General features: G+C 44.2%; 1 protein-coding gene across 1 annotated transcript in view; it reads left to right on the top strand.

The window, feature by feature from the left end:
* elp2 (elongator acetyltransferase complex subunit 2) overlaps positions 1-22576 on the top strand; it is a 138040-nt gene that overhangs the window by 76766 nt on the left and 38698 nt on the right. Inside the window, exons 14-16 of the mRNA XM_078237588.1 lie at positions 3763-3832; positions 11911-12012; positions 16193-16250. Of these exons, the coding sequence (XP_078093714.1) occupies positions 3763-3832; positions 11911-12012; positions 16193-16250 (230 nt within the window). The remainder of the gene's footprint in view (positions 1-3762; positions 3833-11910; positions 12013-16192; positions 16251-22576) is intronic.

Raw genomic sequence — 22576 nt, 5'->3', positions numbered from 1 at the left:
ATACTGATTAGAATGCGAATCCTACAGCCAGCCAGGTCTTAAAGGTACAGACAATGTGGGTGGAGGGAACATTAAACACAGGTTAAAGAAATGTGTATTGTCTCCAGACAGAACAGCTAGTGAGATTCTACAAGTCCAGGAGGCAAGCTGTGGGGGTTACTGATAATGTGACATAAATCCAACATCCCGGTTTAGGCCGTCCTCATGTGTGCGGAACTTGGCTATCAGTTTCTGCTCAGCGACTCTGCGCTGTCGTGAAGGCCGCCTTGGAGAACGCTTACCTGAAGATCCAAGGCTGAATGCCCATGACTGCTGAAGTGCTCCCCCACAGGAAGAGAACAGTCTTGCCTGGTGATTGTCGAGCGGTGTTCATTCATCCGTTGTCGTAGTGTCTGCATGGTTTCCCCAATGTACCATGCCTCGGGACATCCTTTCCTGCAGCGTATCAGGTAGACAATGTTGGCCGAGTTGCAAGAGTAGGTACCGTGTTCCTGGTAGATGGTGTTCTCACGTGAGATGATGGCATCCGTGTCGATGATCCGGCACGTCTTGCAGAGATTGCTGTGGCAGGGTTGTGTGGTGTCGTGGTCACTTCTCCTGAAGGCTGGGTAGTTTGCTGCGGACAATGGTCTGTTTGAGGTTGCGTGGTTGTTTGAAGGCAAGAAGTGGGGGTGTGGAGATGGCCTTGGCGAGATGTTCGTCTTCATCAATGACATGTTGAAGGCTCCGGAGGAGATGCCGTAGCTTCTCCGCTCCGGGGAAGTACTGGACGACGAAGGGTACTCCGTCCACCGTGTCCCGTGTTTGTCTTCTGAGGAGGTCGGTGCGGTGCGAGAAACTCGGCATCACCACCAGCAGCAACCAAGCCCCCCCCGGTACCACAGTAGAAAACAGTACCACTGCAGGAAAGTCCATTGTCAACTTATCGGACTACACACTTCAGCCAGATGAAATCGAAGTTCTCAGCCGAGGGCTCAACTTTTGTCCCACTACCAAAATAGACCCCATCAGTCTCCCAGCGGACACACAGGAATTCATCAGGCGAATGAGGCTGCGGGAGTTCTTCCACAAACCCCAAGAGGCCAACAGTGAACACAATGAGACAGCCAATGAACCGGAACAGCAGACAGAGAGATCCGCAGTGCAACCGAAGGGGAAAGAGTCGAATTGGACTCCTCCGGAAGGCCGCTGCCCTCGACTTGACATGTATGCCCAAGCCATCAGGAGGTGCGTCAACACCAAATTCATCAGCCGCACTCACAAGACAGCCCCGAACATCACCCAAGCACAACGCAACGCCATCCACGCTCTCGAGACCAACCGCAACATTGTCATCAAACCAGCAGACAAATGAGGGGCCATCGTCATACTGAACAGAACGGATTACTGCAAAGAAGTGTACCGACAACTGAACAACGAGGAACACTACAGACAGTTACCCACAGATCCGACCAAAGAACACACCCGTCAACTCAACACTCTGATCAAAACCTTTGATCCGGACCTTCAAAACACCCTCCGTGCTCTCATCCCACGTACTCCACGCGTTGGAGATCTCTACTGCCTCCCAAAGATACACAAGGCAAACACACCCGGCCGTCCCATCGTTTCAGGCAATGGAACCCTGTGCGAGAACCTCTCCGGCTATGTCGAGGGCATCTTGAAACCCATTGTACAAAGAACACCCAGCTTTTGTCACGACACTACAGACTTCCTACAGAAACTCAGCACACATGGAGCAGTTGAACCAGGAGCACTCCTCGTCACAATGGATGTCTCGGCACTCTATACCAGCATCCCCCACGATGATGGCATTGCTGCAATGGCCTCAGTACTCAATGCCGTCAACTGCCAGTTTCCGGATGCAATTTTACAACTCATCCGCTTCATCCTGGACCACAATGTCTTCACCTTCAACAACCAGTTCTTCATCCAGACACACGGAACAGCCATGGGGACCAAATTCGCACCTCAATATGCCAGCATCTTCATGCACAGGTTCGAACAAGACCTCTTCACCGCACAGGACCTTCAACCGATGCTATACACTAGATACATTGATGATATTTTCTTCCTTTGGAGTCATGGTGAGCAATCACTGAAACAACTATATGATGACATCAACAAGTTCCATCCCACCATCAGACTCACCATGGACTACTCTCCGGAATCGGTTGCATTCTTGGACACACGCATCTCCATTAAGGACGGTCACCTCAGCCCCTCACTGTACCGCAAGCCCACGGATAACCTCATGATGCTCCACTTCTCCAGCTTCTACCCTAAACACGTAAAAGAAGCCATCCCCTGCGGACAAGCCCTCCGAATACACAGGATCTGCACAGATGAGGAGGATCGCAACAGACACCTCCAGACGCTGAAAGATGCCCTCATAAGAACAGGATATGGCGCTCGACTCATCGATCATCGATTCCGACGCGCCATAGCGAAAAACCGCACCGACCTCCTCAGAAGACAAACATGGGACACGGTGGACAGAGTACCCTTCGTCGTCCAGTACTTCCCCGGAGCGGAGAAGCTACGGCATCTCCTCCGGAGCCTTCAACATGTCATTGATGAAGACGAACATCTCGCCAAGGCCATCCCCACACCCCCACTTCTTGCCTTCAAACAACCACGCAACCTCAAACAGACCATTGTCCGCAGCAAACTACCCAGCCTTCAGGAGAACAGTGACCATGACACAACACAACCCTGCCACAGCAACCTCTGCAAGACGTGCCGGATCATCGACACGGGTCCCATCATCTCACGTGAGAACACCATCTACCAGGTACACGGTACCTACTCTTGCAACTCGGCCAACGTTGTCGACCTGATACGCTGCAGGAAAGGATGCCCTGAGGCATGGTACATTGGGGAATCCATGCAGACACTACGACAATGGATGAATGAACACCGCTCGACAATCACCAGGCAAGACTGTTCTCTTCCTGTGGGGGAGCACTTCAGCAGTCACGGGCATTCAGCCTTGGATCTTCAGGTAAGCGTTCTCCAAGGCGGCCTTCACGACACACGACAGCGCAGAGTCGCTGAGCAGAAACTGATAGCCAAGTTCCGCACACATGAGGACGGCCTAAACCGGGATGTTGGATTTATGTCACATTATCAGTAACCCCCACAGCTTGCCTCCTGGGCTTGTAGAATCTCACTAGCTGTTCTGTCTGGAGACAATACACATTTCTTTAACCTGTGTTTAATGTTCCCTCCACCCACATTGTCTGTACCTTTTAAGACCTGGCTGGCTGTAGGATTCGCATTCTAATCAGTATTCTGCAACTTGATTTTGTCTGTTTGCATTGTTTGAGAGCACATTTCCACTCCATCTGACGAAGGAGCAGTGCTCCGAAAGCTTATGGTATTTGCTACCAAATAAACCTGTTGGACTTTAACCTGGTGTTGTGAGACTTCTTACCAGGGTTTATAGACCCCTGGGTGAGGTCATACCTGTCTGCTGTGACTGCTGCACCCCTGGCTGTGAGGATTATTTGCTCCTCTAGATGTATTCGCATGATGGGAAGGCAATTACAAAATTCCTCCAAAGTACCAGCTGATGACCCTGTGAGGCATAATTTGAAAACTGTTTGCTGTACAACAGTGCGCTGTGTATAAATTATGGAAATGCCACAGAGATGGAGAATTTTAAAATCCATTAAATATCATCTTTCAGTTTTTGTTTTGTGATGTGGAAGCACACTCCATGTAAAGTTACTGATTTTTATTTTTATGTTTTTATTGCAGGTAAATGATGAAATCCCTGAAGGTGCGAGTGTACCTGCTTTAGGATTGTCAAATAAGGCAGTTTTTCAAGGTATTTTTGAAGAAATTGCTGATCTCTTTTAAGCTGCAACTTTGTTTGAAAAATATGATATGGTATATTTGGCATATCTCATTTACATATGCTGCATTAGTAAGAATCTGTTTTATACAATGAAATCATGATGAGTTAAACTCGTTTGATACAAAATTCCAATTACGTTGAAGTCATCAACCATTCCTGCCAACAGAATAGCAAATCCAACAGAATAGCAAATCCCACAGAATGATAGCCATGATGGCTATTTGAAATGTTTGAAACTAACCTGCACTAATAAATGGTAGCACGGGATGGCAAGTTAGCACATTGGTTACCACTGCTGCCTCACAGCACCAGGGACTCTGGTTCAATTCCGGCCTTGGGTGACTGTGGGAGTTTGCACGTTCTCCCCGTGTCTGCGTGAGTTTCGTCTAGGTTCCCCGGTTTCCTCTCTCAGCCCAAAGACGTACAGGTTATGTGGATTGGCCATGCTAAATTGCCCCTTAGTGTTCAAAGGTATGTAGGCTGGGGGATTAGCAGGGTAAATGCGTGAGGTTAGGGGAATGGTCCAGGAGGTGGGTCTGAGTAAGATGCTCTTTCAGACAGTTGGTGCAGACTCGATGGGCCAAATGGCCTCCTTCTGTGCTGCAGGGTTCTATGACTCTATACATATAACAGTCCTGCTTATTTCGGTCCTTTCGTCATGTCCATAAATTAGCATTTTTCAGCAGGGCTCATTCCACAAGATGGAATTAAGAGTGATGTTCATATGCAACCCTCATCCTCTGAGAAATGATTTTCATTAATGCATTTTTCTCCCCTGTTCTGAACCAATTTCAGTATCACCACTGGCCTGAGCAAGATCAGCTGTCTCAATGGAGACCAACAATTGAGCTTTGCCTTCTGGCCTTTGAGACTCAGTCTTTCATCTTATGGCCTGCCAATCCACTGATTAGTTAAAGGAGCTGTACTGGTAAATTATTAATGCAATCTCCATGTAAAATGTCCTCATAGTTGCTGTCTGATTCATTGCTCCTTATCTAGAACCAAAAAATACAATAACGAATAGTTAGCATGGATTTCACAAAGAAAATCTTGCTTGATCAGCTTTATTGAATTTTTTGAGAAGACAACAGAGAGTAGACAATGATAGTGCAGTAGGGATAATTTATCTGGATTTGCAGAAAGTCTTCAATAAGGTGCCCCACAATAGACTGATAAATAAGGTAAGAGATGTGGAGTCAGGGCACAAGTGACAGAATAGCTTGCCAGTTGACTTTAAAACAGAAGGAAAGGGTAATTATTCATAGTGACAAGGATCTGTGCTGAGACCACTGCTGTTCACGATACTGAAGAGGGCTTCAATAAATTATAGGAGGACATAATAAAGTTGTAGAATTAGCATGTAATTGGCAAGCTAAGTTCAACACAGATAAATGTGACTTGGTACATTTTGGTAGAAAGCATAAGAAGGTCACCTATTACTTGGAAGATGCAAGATGGGGTAAAGGAAGAAAAGGGTTACTGATGCACCAAAAGTTGCCCCACATGTTAGTAGTAACATGATAAAAAAGCAAACCATGCACGAGACTTTATAGAGGAATTAAATTGAAAATTAAGGAAGTTATATGAAACTTGTATCGAACCTTGATTCGACCATACTTGGAGTACTGTGTACAGTTCTGCTTGCCATTTTATTAAAAAAATGATAGAGGCACTGGAAGGGTGCAGAAAAGATTTAGATGGATGATAGCAGAAACTCATGGGCGTACATATCAGCAAATGATTGACAGTTCATAAGAAGCTGACAGGATAGATTGCTTTTCTCTTGCGGGGTGGTGGGTGGGGGAGGATAGCTTAGGGGTGACCTAATAAAGGTTCTTAAAGTTATGAAAGGTTTTGATCGAGTGGAGACAGTGAGAATGCTTCCTCTTTTGGGGAAGAGCAGAATTAGAGGCCATTGATACAAGCTGGTCAACAATAAATACAGTAAGGAATTTGGAAGACGTCACTTCACTTGAGAAGTGATGAGAATGTTAAATATGCTATCACAGGGAACACATTTCAGGGGAAGCTAAACAATCATATGAAGGAGAAGGATGGTTAAAATAATTGATTTAGATGTGGAAAAATATGAAGAGGCCAAGTGGAGCATAAACACTGGCATAAAGTGATCTGTTTCTGTGAATGTTCTGTGAAATGTGAGGCAAGTAAGCCACAGTGCAAGGACCACCACAGGGCTCAGTATTAGCCCCGACCTTCTTCAACATATATGCAAATGATTTGCCAATAACCATGACCCACAAGTTCATCTATGCTGATGATGTCTGTCGTGTTCAATCCTTTGGCTCTCTGGGAGATATCTTTATTTAATAAGGAGATTACAATATTGATGGACTACTGCAGCACATCACATCTTGTTATGGGGATTTCCAAGCACCACTCCAGAGGCAAAGAAATGTAGAACATCCAAATTTATTCAAGAATATGCAGGGGAATGTCTGTCTCAAAGAATCAATGGTTACAATAGCCAAGTTTTTCTTCCCCAAAGTGTGACCATATTATTCTGGCTAACCCAATTAACAACTGTAAAATTCAATCAACAATACAGAGCTTCTGTAACCATATTATTCTGGCTTGCCCAATTAATCTTAACCTAATAATCTTAACCTAATATTGACCACATAGGGATTTCAAACTTGCAATCTACACTACTACAGTCCCCTCTTTTGGCCTCTGGCCATAATACTGGTCCAGGGAGCCAGCCCAGGAATGCTGCACCAGTGAAGACATCCAGAGATCCTGCTGGACCACCATGAACACCCTATTCTGGAGTAATAACCTCTTTCCAAAAAATTGTTTGCAATCTCTCTCTGGCTTGTTCTAAAGCCCCAAGCTCTATTCCTCATCCCCCAGTTCTCCCTTGTATCCATTTTGTAGTTATTCCCTATTATTTTCCTAACCATTTTATTACCCAACACAAACTCCTTTATCAAAAATATTTCCTAAAAATTCCTTAACCCCTGACAACCACTGATGATAAAACTCCATTATTATTCATTGCAACTTCACTGCAAATCACCTTGCGCAACAACATCCCTTATTCATTTACAGAGATACTGTTAATTCCCAAGCTATTAATTTACAAGTACATAAAATTAAAACAACAGATGTTTGCTTGATCTTTACCTTGGATAACATTTTACAAGGAAACCCACCGAATCATACTAATATTGTTACAATATAATGTTTCCATAGAACCTGCCTCAAATTCAAATAATAATCTTGCTGTGTAACAATGGGGGCAACTTCGCCATTTTTTTCTAAGCTGGGCAGACTTGAAACTGGGACAGTTTTCGATCCATACACAGTCTGCCTGCAAAAATATCAGCAAGCCTGTTGCTCGCTGCAGAAGCCTGTGGGTGGGGCTTAACAAACCCTCTGATGCTACATGAGCGCATTAGCAGTAGCATGGGTCTGACGGAAAAGCTGTCAAGCCCCTACTCGTGCAGGCTGCCTAAAGCAGCTCCACCCCCCCGCCCCGCCCCTGCAATCATGGGGCTCACGGCCTGAGGTATAGCCTCCATCCCCACCGTCCAGACCGATTGGTTCAGAGTGGCAGTGGGCTACCTCTTCCCCCCACCGATCCCTGCAGAGTGGCAGTGGGCCCTCACCGCCTGGCACTACCCAGGTGCCAAGGTACACTGCCAGTCTGCACTGCTCAAAGGGCACCCCCCCCCGCCATGCCTTTGGCCTCCAGCAGCTTCAATGGCCTCTGGTTCCACCGGCGAGGCCAAGTCGGCTGTTCCCTGTTCATGGGGAGCATTTCTTATTCCTTGCCAGTGAGGTCATAAAGGGGAGCGGGCTCGGATGATTGAGAGCTGGGCTCGCGAAGCAGATATAAAATAGCATTTTCATAAATTTCCATCTATTAACTTGTCTCCTGCCTATATCTGGCGAGAGGCTGACCGCGCTGGAAATCCTACGCTCGTAAAATGCCGGGCGCAAAAACCGGCGTCACCTGTGCTAAGCACTTTACACCTGACTTTGCCACTGCGTCGTGCCCGAAAATGGGCGCAATGCGATGGTAAAATCACCCCCAAAATTTTCAATTTATTTCTCTCCACCTCGACTTTATTTTATTAACTTTTCCTTTAAAATTAAAAATTCAATTGATCCTTTTAAACTCAAAGGATTTATTCCCTTTCCATTTCAGTGCAGGAATTCATATCAATTTAAATTTCAAAAACAATGATGTCCAGACTTATTGATTTCAAAATCAACTTCTCAGAGACAGAATTGTCTACAGTTGTAGGGATGTTGACTACAGCTAATTTACAAACACTTAAGTGTGGAATTCTCCATTTTTGAGTTAGTGGTGGTCGATTCCGGCAGTGACTTGGCCGCTGGTCAGAATGACGGGTTCCCGTGCCACATCCTGCACTTGTAATCTTATTAATTATGCATAGGCGAGTTCCCCTCTGATTCACCTGGCGGGCCGGCAGCTGATTCGTCTGCCACCGTCAGCTAGCGGATTCGAAGGTCCCGGCGCTATATTTAAACACCAGTCCAGCAACTCAGAGGAAAAGGGCTGGCAGCCTCAAGAAGAAGTCTATTCCTCAAGACAACCACCCTCCACCCAAGCCCACCACCTGCAAGGCACCCATTCCCCACTTGGATCTCTAGCCACTGCATATGGGATCTTTGTACGTCCCCTTCCAATAAACAATGTAGTATTCTTCCGACCCCTTTGTTTGCAAACTTTTTATTGCCAGGTCCTGCTTCCCTTCCCTTTGCCTTCCATTGTTGTCTTCTTCATCCACTGCCTTGCACCTCTGCTTGCATTTGTGATCCCTTGCCTTTCCCCCCTCCTTGCACAGCCTTCCTTCCACCTTGTCTTCATCATGTTGGAGAATCTCTTGCAAACTGAGGACCATCTTGTGCATGCCACTTTTTAACAATTGGGTTTTAGACTAGCGTAATTTCACACTGGCATGATGCAAGATTGGAAAGCCTGGCACGATGCCAGCAGGCAGGTGTTTTAATGAGCATTCATGGGAAGCAAATGAATGTAAATGGTGTTCGTGCCACCAGCCAACAGGAAGACCGACCTGCGAGTCGGAGAATTGCAAGGTGATTTTACTCAGGCAAGTTTCCAACATTTTGGTTCCCATTAGATTCTCTGAGACCAAACCTGCTGTGGGAAATATGGGATAATTCAGCCCCAAGTCTTGAAAGATAAGAAATAGCAACAAATCTGAATGAGTTAATGCCAACTCTTTCTTTAAAAATGCAAAGCCTGCAATCCCAATTATCACAATATTGTGATAAAGTTCCTTGACTTGTAAAGATATTACAGTTGCTTGTTGTACTGTGATTGCACATTCCACCTATTCACAAAAACAAGAAAAACTCAAAATCCATTTGGCTTGAGGCCAGGTTTGTCAGTTCAGTCCAAAGCAGCTAAACTCAGAGCTCTTCAACTCGCTCAAAGAAACCAAATGGTTTTACTCTTAAATAAAACTGCTTTTCCCCAATTCCATTATTAAAAATCCCTTTTATTTCCAAATTGCTCTTTCTTCAACGCTCAAATCCTTTTTGTCAACGCTTCCTTTTTCCCCTACAGTCTCAGCTTAAAACAAACATTTGGATGTTACTAAATTCCAATTAAAGGCATAACTGATGTGTGAATTTATGTCCAGACTAAGATTCCTTCATGTTTAACAAAATTGCAGCTTTGATCAGAAATGTCAACTCAAATGTACAAAGGAACCTGGGTCTCCTTGTTCATAAGTCACTGAAGGCTAGCATGCAGGTACAGAAAGCTATTAGAAAGGCTAATGGAATGTTGGCCTTTATCGCAAGAGGATTTGAGTTCAGGAGTAGTGAACTCTCGCTTGAATTATATAGTAGCTTGGCTAGAATGCATCTGGAGTATGTGCAGTTTTGGTTCCCTTACCTCAAAAAGGATATTCCCATAGAGGGAATGCAACAAAGGTTTTTCAGACTTGTTCCGGGGATGACGGGATTGTCTTATGAGGGGATTGGGCAAACTGGGCCTGGATTCTCTAGGGTTTTAAAGAATGAGAGATGATCTCATTGAAATCTGCAAAATACAGACTAAATGGTGGACTAAACACTTTAAACTCAGCAAAGGAGGGGGCTATCACTTGACTTAAAGATTTGCATTCACTAAATAAATAAATATGCTATATTATATTTCTCAAAAAAATCAAATTTATAGGACATCATAACACAGCTTCACTGTGTACACTGGTAATAAACTGTTAAACTACTGCTCAGGGAGACGAGAGATGAAATTGCTGGGCCTCTGACGGAAATCTTTGTCGCTTCTTTGGACACGGGTGAGGTCCCTGAGGATTGGAGGATAGCAAATGTGGTCCCGTTGTTTAAGAAGGGTAGCAGGGATAACCCAGGAAATTATAGGCCGGTGAGCTTGACGTCCGTGGTAGGGAAGTTGTTGGAGAGGATTCTTAGAGACAGGATGTATGTGCATTTAGAACGGAACAATCTCATTAGTGACAGACAGCATGGTTTTGTAAGAGGGAGGTCGTGCCTTACAAATTTGGTGGAGTTTTTTGAGGAAGTGACAAAAACGGTTGATGAAGGAAGGGCCGTGGATGCCGTCTATATGGATTTCAGTAAGGCATTTGACAAAGTCCCACATGGCAGGTTGGTTAAGAAGGTTAAGGCTCATGGGATACAAGGAGAAGTGGCTAGATGGGTGGAGAACTGGCTTGGCCATAGGAGACAGAGGGTAGTGGTCGAAGGGTCTTTTGCCGGCTGGAGGTCTGTGACCAGTGGTGTTCCGCAGGGCTCTGTACTGGGACCTCTGCTATTTGTGATATATATAAATGATTTGGAAGAAGGTGTAACTGGTGTAATCAGCAAGTTTGCGGGTGACACGAAGATGGCTGGACTTGCGGATAGCGAAGAGCATTGTTGGGCAATACAGCAGGATATAGATAGGCTGGAAAATTGGGCGGAGAGGTGGCAGATGGAGTTTAATCCGGATAAATGCGAAGTGATGCATTTTGGAAGAAATAATGTAGGGAGGAGTTATACAATAAATGGCAGAGTCATCAGGCGTATAGAAACACAGAGGGACCGAGGTGTGCAAGTCCACAAATCCTTGAAGGTGGCAACACAGGTGGAGAAGGTGGTGAAGAAGGCATATGGTATGCTTGCCTTTATAGGACGGGGTATAGAGTATAAAAGCTGGAGTCTGATGATGCAGCTGTATAGAACGCTGGTTAGGCCACATTTGGAGTACTGCGTCCAGTTCTGGTCGCCGCACTACCAGAAGGACGTGGAGGCGTTAGAGAGAGTGCAGAGAAGGTTTACCAGGATGTTGCCTGGTATGGAGGGTCTTAGCTATGAGGAGAGATTGGGTAGACTGGGGTTGTTCTCCTTGGAAAGACGGAGAATGAGGGGAGATCTAATAGAGGTGTACAAGATTATGAAGGGTACAGATAGGGTGAACAGTGGGAAGCTTTTTCCCAGGTCGGAGGTGACGATCACGAGGGGTCACGGGCTCAAGCTGAGAGGGGCGAAGTATAACTCAGATATCAGAGGGACGTTTTTTACACAGAGGGTGGTGGGGGCCTGGAATGCGCTGCCAAGTAGGGTGGTGGAGGCAGGCACGCTGACATCGTTTAAGATTTACCTGGATAGTCACATGAGCAGCCTGGGAATGGAGGGATACAAACGATTGGTCTAGTTGGACCAAGGAGCGGCACAGGCTTGGAGGGCCGAAGGGCCTGTTTCCTGTGCTGTACTGTTCTTTGTTCTTTGGATGTTAATTGTGCATAGTCAAAAAAGAAATACCATCAAAGTTGAACAGCACAGTTTGAAATTTTAAAACAAATGTTCACTTACAAACATGTTTCATCTTGCATTAATTCTTATAAATAAATTGTTGTGTTTTGGCTTTGAAAATGCAGCACAGTTCAATTAATGGAAATACTTGGTGGGTTAAATGAAACATTATAACAAATACACCAAAACCAAATGAAAATTTTAAAGAAAGGCAGAATGTTGATGCCTATTCGAGTTATCTTTTTCTGCTTCAGGAGATATAGCTGCTAATGCTCGTAAAATGGACCCAAGTGCAATGCCACTCAGTGCTGCTGACCAGTATCCTCAGACCTACTTCCAGCCAATCAACCTTACAGGTATGTGATTCTGCCAGACTCAAGATTGTCCCAAAAATTTGATAATACGGTGGAAGTTAAGATATTTTGCAACCATGTCAAAATGTGAAATGCTGTCTATAAACATTAATTTTTCAACGGAGAGCAGTGCTAGATTTTTATCGAATATTATTTTCTTTGAAGTTCAATCCCCGAACTTTTCCATAAAGACTTCTGTCTTTATCACAACCAGTTATATAAGAAGCTCCTTTGTGAAGGTTATAATGTAAACTTCTGTTGGCAGTCCTCATCACATATTCATAACTATAATAAAAACTTCAATTTTTTTATTTGCTTGATCTCCCTCTCTGGGAAATCATCTCCCAGAGCTGTCAAAATTATTGTTTGTGAGGTAGATTAGCTGATATATTGTATTACAAATGAAAAATTTGGATTTCTTTAAATGTGTGTGCGACAACAACTTACTTTTCCACAAAGTGAACCATCCCAAAGCAAAAATGAAAGTTGAGATATAGTGATCACAGCCACGGGGTTTAAAGAAGGACATGGAGCTGGAGAGGTGGAACATTTTAAGGAGGGAATTCCACAGCATGGATCTGGATGGTTGCAGGCATATGATTACGGTGGTGAGGTGAAGATGAGAATATCAAAATGCCAGAGTCAGAGGAACAGAGTATTGGGAAGAGGGTTTTCTGGCTGAATGAGGTAACAGAGATAGGGATGGACAATGCCATGAAGCAATTCAAACATCAAGATCAAAGTTTTAAATTTGAGTCAACACACAAAAGGAAAGGCTTGAATGGAACTCAGTGTGTGATTGGATGTACACAGCAAGTCTTGACGAGTTTAAATTTATGGAGGGTGGAAAATAGAATGCCAGCCAGGAGAACATTGTAATGGTTGGGTGACAAAGCACAGAAGTTGACTCATGGTGGTGAATAAAGTAATCTGTATGTTCTGAAGAGAAAGGGACCAGGGACAGATGCTTGGCAGATTCCTTGTGCTGAGCAAAAAGAAGTCACAGCTGGATGATCAGAGAAGAATTAATGGAACTGGTTTTGAAAGTGAGAGGGACGGTATCTGAGGAAAGGGAACCGTTTACAATGTCAGTTAGCCAGCAGGAAATGGTGAGTGGTCAGCAGTGTAGTGTGAATAGATTCAAGTGGTTGCTCTCATGCATTCAAGATGGAGGTAAGAAAATTGTTGAGCAATTGGACAACTACAGAAATATTATAGCAAATGAAGGATTAAAGGCTAGATGGTTGTCATTTAGAAAGTGCTACTTAAGGTTTTTTTTTCTAGGGATGAATGGAGGAGAACATAAGAATTAGAAGTAGGCAATTCAGCCCATCGAGCCCACATTGCCATTTAACATGATCATGGCTGATATTATCTTGGTCTCAACTCCACTTCCCTGCCTGTTCCCCATAGCTCTTTATCCCACTTTTCATCAGAAACATCTATCTTTTTTTAATCTGTTGTTTGATTCTGCCTCCACTGTACTTTGGGGCAGTGAGTTACACAGCTTCACAACCCTCTGAGAAAAGTAGTTTCTCCTCATCTCAGTTTTGAATCTACCTCCTCTCACTCTATATCTATGACCTCTCGTTCTAGACTGTCCCACAAAGGGGAACATCTGTTCAACGTTCACCTTATCAATCCCCGTTAACATTTTATATACGTCAATCAGATCCCCTCTCATTCTTCTGAAGTCCATCCAGCAGGTACAAGACCAAGCTCCTCTTACGATCGCCCTTTCATTTCTGGAATCAATCTGGTGAACCTCCTCTGAATAGCCTCCAGTGCCACCAAATCCTTCCACAAGTAAGGAGACCAAAACTGGACATAGTGCTCCAGATGTGGTCTCACCAACTCCTTAAACAATTGTAACAACACTTCTTAAATCCAGTCCTTTTTGCAATAAATGTCAAGATTCCATTTGCCTTTCTTATTATATGCTGCACCTGCATACTCACTTTCTGTGATTCGTGCACAAGGACACCCAGATCTCTCTGCACTTACACACTTTGAATCTGCTTCACATTTAAATAATAGCTCGCTCTTTTATTTTTCTGGCCAAAATGGAACAATCAAACAATGTCAAAAAGGAATTTCTATGGGTACATGGATAGGGAGGGAATAGAGGGATATGGCCAGAATAAGGGCAGAAGGTTTTTTTTAGCTCAGTTAGGGCATCATGATCGGCACAGGCCTGGAGGCCCAAAGGGGCTGTTCCTGTGCTATATTTTTTGTTCTTTGTTCTTTGAGTTGTGTATTGTGCATGGTGAAATATAGAATTAAGTGGTCAGATAAGGCCTTATTTGTGGGAGAGAGGCAAGGTGAATTAGCTAGGTTTGAAGGCTGGCTGGCTGTGAGTGTGGGTGGTGAATTTATATAAGAAAAATGTATGGGGAGGGCTTGAGGATGACAAATTAAGAGAAGAAAGGGTGAAGGAATCTGGGAGGAAGATCCAAAGGTTAGGAGAAAGCAGTGCAGGTGCAGGAACTGAAGTAAGAAAGGCAGCAGAATATTTTGGTTTGAATCACGGACTAGGGTTTAGGAGAGTAATAGTTGATGAAGATTTTAATGGAGATGGTGGGTGGAATCTAATGAGATGCTTGAAGGAAAGAAAGAGGAGTAGGGGGAGAAATCAAATTACGATTTAGTCATTATGGCCAATATCACCACAGTGGTTTGAGTGAGCCAAGTCAGTCAAAACAAGGTTGCATTGCTGGAACTCGCCTCGGATCCTTCGACAGCGCTTTCCAAACCAGGACCTCTACCATCTAGAAGAAGAAGGGCAGCAGATGCATGGGATCACCACTACCTGCAAGTTCCCCTGCAAGCCACACACAATCCTGACTTGGAAATACATCACCATTCCTTCACTGTCGCTGGGCCAAAATCCTGGAACTTCATCCCTAACAGCACAGTGGGTGTACCTACACCACATGGACTACAGCAGTTTCAGAGGGCAGCTCACCACCACCTTATCGAGAGCAATTAGAGATGTGCAATAAAAATGTTTGCCTACCCAGCGACACTCATCCTGTGAAAGAATTTTTTAAACACCATTGCAGATGGCAGCGGTTTTGTTTCCAAGTGAATGGATATTCTGGAGGGACATGAAGAGGGGGGTTGATGGTTGTTGATCATCTGGCAGGATCCAAGGTGACACAGATGGCAGTGATTTGAATGGGAAACAGACTGGCTAGGTAAACTTCTGCTGGTTTGCAGGATGGGAGGGTCATTGTGAAAGAAGTTGGGGCTGGTACTTGTACGGGGGCTACAACAGGAGTTTCATTGAACAGTTCAGAGAATACTGAGAGAAGTGCAAAATATATCTGTGAGCTCTTCCAAAGGGCTTCAAGTCCGGAGCAGTAGGAGTTGGATGATGGGTTGGAGTAGGTCTTGGGAGACAATGTACCCAAGAGTAGAGAAATTTGAAGGTGGCATGACTGGGTGCCAAGAAGTGGAGGAAACTAGAGAGAAGAACCAAAAAGTGGCTAAGTGAAAAAAGGAGATAGACTTATCAAAGCAGAAAAACACGCATGTGAATGGGTGTGGAGGGAATTTGGATTTCTTATGAACTGCTTTGTTACGTACCATGGACTTTTATAAATGATATAAAGACTTTGAGAGTATTCTCATTAGTTTGCATATCATAGAATCATAGAAATCATAGAAACCCTACACTGCAGAGGGAGGCCATTCGGCCCATCGAGTCTGCACTGACCACAATCCCACCCAGGCCCTACCCCCACATATTTACCCGCTAATCCCTCTAACTATGCATCTCAGGGACAATTTTTAACCTGGCCAATCAACCTAACCCGCACATCTTTGGAATGTGGGAGGAAACTGGAGCACCCGGAGGAAACCCACGCAGACACGAGGAGAATGTGCAAACTCCACACAGACAGTGACCCGAGCCGGGAATCGATCCCGGGACCCTGGAGCTGTGAAGCAGCAGTGCTAACCACTGTCTCCTTTTGTTGATACTGCAGTTCATGATGACCTAAGATTTATCCACCATTAGTTCAGTTGTCAACTTTGAGCATACTTCCAGGTCTTCAAAAATTTTAACTGTAAATATCAGTGCAGAAAGATAAATATATAGCCCACGAGACACAATTTGGACCTCCATCATGTAAAGTGACTGATTTTCATTTTGATGCATTTTTTTCCACATTTCCTGCAGAGCCTCCCTCAGAAGATCATCTTTTGCAGAACACGCTCTGGGCTGAAGTTCAGAAGTTGTAAGTTAGTTACTTTATCTCTATTCCTTCAAAATCTGGTATTTCTCTTAATTTCCACAATTAAATCCACGATGTCCTAAGTCATTTCTGCTCCAGGTTGTTCTCCTGGTTCTGCTTCGACCTGTTGCTTTATGCACCTTAGTTCATTGCAAAATACTTCATCTCCCATACCTGCATGATCATCACACCAGGAACTGAATTTAATGGAGCTGATGCCTCTGGCTAGAGAGTGGTGAGAGTCCCATGTCAACCCATTTAGTGAAGACCTAAATAATGATGTGCCACTCAGATACTTGGCAGACCTTCCTCCGAAGCAAGGACCCTTGGGTGGAGGCCTGCTAACCAAGACCTGCCAGTCAATCAGAGGCTGGCAGTTCTTCTATACTCAGCAGCGCTACTGGAGAGGCAGTGGCTGCTACTGGTACGACACACATCTGAGACCTCGGATTGAGGAGGAACCCAGGCACACCAGGTGCGTGAGCGATGTTGAGAAAGTGCTCATGGGGTGGGGTTCATAGGGATGAGAGGCATTGGCAGGAGGTGCAAGGGGTGGCTTTCAGCAGTGGACATCAGAGACCCGTGTGATGCAGTGGTCGTGCAGCCATTTGCAAGATGCCACTAAGTTCCACAGCTGATCCTTGGAAGGTTCCAGAAGCAAAGACGTCCTAGGCCCCAGTGACTTTGATGTCTACTGGCAGAACGTGGCAAGCAGTGCTGTGCGGTAAAAGGCCTTCGGCGATGAGGACATAGATATCACTAACCACCTGCCTGATGATACACATTCTCATGTGGCACTGGTTCCCGATTATCTTCAGGTAGCTCCATCTTTGGGAGTAGATCCTGTGTTGTGGGTATGACTCCATTGTCTTCCTACCCTTTGTTCCTTTCCCCTGCCCTTCCGATGCCTGGGGTTCAGCCCTGTCTGTGAAGAGTGCTGTTTCTCAGTGATTTCAAATGTAAACCAGTCCATATTAGTAGGAAGAGTACAAAAGCAGCAGATTTTGTAAATGGGGAGACTGCAGAACTCTGAGCTACAGAGGAATCTTGGTGTCCTGGTACAGAAATCACAAAAGATTAGTATGCAGGTGCAGTAAATTATTAGGAAGGCAAATGGAATGTTGTTGTTTATTGCAAGAAGAATGGAATATAAAAGTAGAGTACTCTGTACGGTTTTGGTCTCCTTATTTAAGGAAAGATATAATTGCATTAGAGGCAGTTCAGAGTCTATGAGTAACCTATGAGGAAAGGTTGGCAGTTTGGGCCTGAATCCATTGGCGTCTAGAAGAATGAGAGGTGATATGAGTGAATCATACAAGATCCTGAGGGGAGTTGAAGGGTGTTTCTCCTTGTGACAGCGACTAAAAATAGGGAATATAATTTGAAAATAAGAGCTCTCCCATTTGCGATGGAGATGGAGATTTTTTTTCTCAAGTCATAAGTCTATGGAGCTCTCTTTCCCAGAGAGCAGTGGAGACAAGATAATTGAATATTCTTAAGGCTGAGTTAGATAGGTTCTGATTGACAAATAAAGTCAAAGGGAATGGGGTGGCTGCTGTTTGAAGGGAAAATGGTGTTGAGGAAATTTGAGTCTTCCTGCTTCTAATTCGTATGCATGTATGGTTGTTTGCAGAAATTTAGATTACTAGCCTATTCTGAATATTTTTTTGCAGTCCACTATAATTTCTATGCTCAATTTTTTAAAAATTGCAGTTTTAAAAATCATTTAAAGTTAACCTAACTTGTCAAGCTGTCAGTTGCCTTTTACATGTAATAAATATTATATGACTTATTAGCCTACTGACTGTTGGAAGGTCTCAGTAACTGACTGCTCCTGAACAGGCCAATTTTAATTTGTTTCTCGGCTTATGCACAGAGACTTCTCTCATTCCCATTTCATACTCTCTTACTGCCACCACTTCCCCCTGCCCCACAAAGGAACTTGAGTGCACAGTTGTATTTTTCAGTACTCAACTGGGAATACATTAAAAATACAGGCAGTATAACCTAGAGAAGCCAAACTGAATACTGGGGCTTGGTGAAACAGAAGTGCCACTTAGAACTGCAAAGTCAAACTAATTGCCCAGATTTTGCTATCAGTGGTTGTAAAGATGCACTTTCATAAACTTTGTTTCATGAACACACAAGGTATAAATAAGTAAGAATTGTACAGCAGCCTTATGGCTGTAGCTAGCTCCTAAAATTAGTCTCTCACCCCATGGGGTGATTCCACACTCTGAGTCCCAATTAGTTGCACAGGCCATGTGACCCTTATTCTATTGTGCTGACTATAAGGGATAATGACCACCTCCCTCCCCCTTTAAGTCCTCTATACAATCTTCAATAACTTATTCACTTATGAGTTGGACAGTTATAAATTGAATCTTTGAGGGGGTTTTCTGTTTCTTATAGAGCAGTGTTACTCTGTTGTCTGAGATGCTTCCACAGCATCAACGTTAACAGGAACTGCAATAAAGAGTATCTCTTCTGGCACTTTGCTTCCATAGAGATATGTGTTATGTTAATAACAGGTCGATCAGGTACTTTGGTGCTTATGGGTTCGAAAATATTTCTTGATGGCAAAACTGACTGCTGGAGCATCTCTCTACTCCTCACATGGTCCAGGTGTTTCCGAATATTTGTCCCTCCACATTTAATTGGCATAAAAGGGGGTCTGGTCTTAGAGACAATAATTCTGGGGATCCAACTTGACCCACTAGCAAAGTTTCTCACACATAGAGCTTCATTTATCATAAATGATCATGCTGTACTATGTGAATCATGGCTTGCTTTCTGATTACTTCGGCTGGCTTCTACCTTCCCTAGGAAAATTTGGAAACACAAGGCTCATCTCATTCTGAGACGACCTTTCATTCGCAGTTGTGCTGGTGTAACTAGCTGTTGCACGTGGAGTAGTACGATAGATCAGGAGGAATCATGAGATTTTGGTCTCCAAGATTCCTCCTGACTGTGTCTTTAGCCAAGACTTGTAAGTTTAGATGGCTTTCTTGGTTAGTCCCTTTGATGCTGGGTGGTAAGGCGCAATTCTAATGTGTTTAATACCATTGAGAGCGGTGAAATGTTGAAACTCCGCTTTTGTGAATACAGCTTCATTGTCTGATGCTATGACTTCAGGTAATCAATCATGAATTTAAAAGCATTGGCGTAATCTTGTGATGGTAGCATGTGATAGGTGACTTCACCACAAAAGTTTCCATTCATTTAGAGCATGTCTGAATCATGAGCAAAAACATTGCGCCTGGCAATGGACCAGCATATTCAATGTGGTTTTGTACCCATGGCCAGCCAGGCCATTCTCACATGTGCAGTGGGACTATAGCAGGCAACCTTAGTTGCCATCATCACTATTGACAGTGCTTGACTAACTTCTCGATACCAGCGTCAATACCAGGCCACACCAAGATAAGCGCTGTGTAATTCAGTGTACCAGGCAGAGAGCTGCTTCTCACTGAATTACACAACATGATTACTCTTGCTCCCCAGAGTGTGATGCCATTCTGACAACTAAGTGCATTCTTGCGGGTAAAGAATGGTTTCATTTCCTTGGAAACTGGCTCATTTCCCCATCAGATAAGTATTTTGGGTGCGATCTTACTGGCGTGGCGAGCAGGGAAGACAACGTGAGGGGAAAAGTTATGAATCGGTTTTCTGTCTTCCCAGCCCTGTTTTGCTGGTGAGAAAGGCTTTGCGCCCAGAAAGGGCCTGAAGCCTATAACATAAATTTTAAAACACTTACCTGGCGTAGCACAGCGGCTTCTGCCCTCACAGCCGATTCCACCCTCACTGGTGTGATGGCACGCTGGGGAGAAGCGCCACTGCAGAGCGACCGGGACTGCGTGACATGGCCACTCCTGGGGGATCGGAGGCCAGTTGAAGCCTCCATTTGGCCCAGTTCAACTTGATTTCTCTAAGCCAATCGCAGCTGAGAAGGCTTGGTCTTTGACCCGTCACTATTATCACTGTGGCTGGGTTGACTGTTACCCATAGCTTACAGGCACCATGATGGTGCCTTTTATTTTTATTACTTCTTCTGTATAAGTCTTCAACTCAGCAGAAATACTCTTCAAGTTCAATGGATGGATTCCTTCTACTTTATAGGGGAGGAGGCAAAACGCAAAGCAATTCTCCTCACTGTTTGTGGAACTCAGACCTATATCCTTGTTCGCATTCTTACAGCCCAAAGCATGCCCGACTCCAAATCATTTAGTGAGCTCGGAGATTAAGTAAAGGCTCAATTGCAACCTCAACCACCAGTCATACTCCAGAGATTCAAATTTAATTTGAGGGTGTGAGCCCGAGGCAAATCGATTGTGTCTTACAGTAATATTTTTATAGATATCAGAAACATAGAAAATAGAACCAGGATAAGACCATTCGGCCCTTTGAACCTAATCCACCGTTCATTACGATCATGGCTGATCATACAACTCAATAGCCTGATCCCGCTTCCCCCCATATCCTTTGATCCCCTTTGCCCAAGTGCTATATCTAACTGCTTCTTGAAAGTATATAATGTTTTGGTCTCAACTACTCCTATCCTAAATGGTCTGTCCTGTATCCTCAGACAGTGACCCCTGGTTCTGTACACTCCCACCATTGGAAACATCCTTCCTGCATCCATCCTGTTGAGTCCTGTTCGAACTTTATAGGTTTCAATGAGATCTCCCTTATTCTTCTGAAATCCAGCCAATACAACCCTAACCGACTCAATCACTCCTCGTACGTCAGTTCTGCTATCCCAGTTTGATAAACCTTCTCTGCACTCCCTCTAGAGCAAGAACATCCTTCCTCAGATAAGGAGGCCAAAGCTGCTATTTCAGTTGTTGCTACACAATGTCCTATATAATTTGCAGCAAGACATCCCTGTTCCTGTACTCAAATCCTCTCACTATGAAGGCCATCATACTGTTTACCTTTTTTACTACCAGCTGTACCTGCATGCTTACCTTCAGTGACTAGTGTGTGAGGGCACCCAAGTCTTGTTGCACATTCACCTCTCCTAATTTATGGCCATTCAGATATTAATCTGCCTGCCTGTTTTTGCAACTGAAATGTATGCTTGCCCCTGTATCCACTTCCATCTTAAGAGGCTTCCCAATTACCCGGAGCATTACAGTAATAAGGTCTATCTTACCTGTTTTTAGATTAAACAGAGTGAATACCAGAATCACAGGTGCTAGGCTCTTCCACATTGTCTACTTGTAACATCTTAGTTGACTGATTACTCAGCAATCTTGACTTGGCTTTGCACTGCTTTATCAAATGTCCTCTTTAGTGACAAAACCACGCAGCCTCCTTAAACCGACATGATTCTGCAGTGTGGTTCCCTCCACATTGGTAACATTCCACTTTAAGCATTACTTACTCATTGCCTTCTGGATCTTTTTGTTTTGTTGGTGGCTGAAGTTGTTTCCCGCTTTGCGGCTGCTTTGGTGATTTTGGCACCACAGCTGGCTACAGCTTCCTGCCCAAAGTGGCGAATGATGCTATTTTCAGCACTCTTCAACTCTTCTGCACCTTTTTCAGCGCTTTCCATGGCCAGCACGATCTCCATTGCTCGTCCAAAATTTATATTAACCTCTGCAAACAATCCGTGTTGAACAGCATCATTGTCCACACCACAGACTTAACATGTTGTTTAGGGTGACTCCAAAGTCACAATACTCCAGTAATTGCTTCAGTTTTGCAATGTAGGTCGCAATTGATTCGCCTGGGGCTTTCACCCTTGAATTAAATTTGAATCACTGGAATATGACTGATGGTTGAGGTTGCAATTGAGCCTTTACTAAATCTACGAGCTCACTAAATGATTTGGAGTCGGGCATGCTTCGGGCTGCAAGAATGCAAACAAGGTCAGGATAATATATCCTCATTGCCAGGTGTAAAGATGCATTTTAAAAACTTCATTAATGAACACAAAAGGTATTTATTAATAAGAATTGTGCAGCAGCCTGGTGGCTGTAGCTAGCTCCCAAAATGTCTCTTTGCCTAGGAGTCTCTCATACCATGGGTGACTCCACACTGAGTCCTGATTGGTCACACAGGCCACGTGACCCATAAAGGGACAATCACCCCAGTGGTGAAGCAACGGCACTCGCTGACAAAGATTTAACAATCTCCGGTGTGGATTTCCCATTTTGCACCATTCGTTTGAATCTGATGCCAAGTGAAGATGATCACCAAGCATCCAGCAGTGACTTAATTAAGCACAATAAGCAGCCACGAGTATTTAAGTATTCTCATAGACAACACCCCAGGAAGTAAAATGCACTAAATTGTTTACTTTGAATTAAAAGTTTTAGTGAGAA

The sequence above is a fragment of the Mustelus asterias genome, chromosome 2, assembly GCF_964213995.1.
Source record: "Mustelus asterias chromosome 2, sMusAst1.hap1.1, whole genome shotgun sequence".
In the NCBI taxonomy this organism is placed as follows: Eukaryota; Metazoa; Chordata; class Chondrichthyes; order Carcharhiniformes; family Triakidae; genus Mustelus; species Mustelus asterias.
Note: the sequence above shows the minus strand (reverse complement) of the source record. Positions and strands in the feature narration are given on the sequence as shown.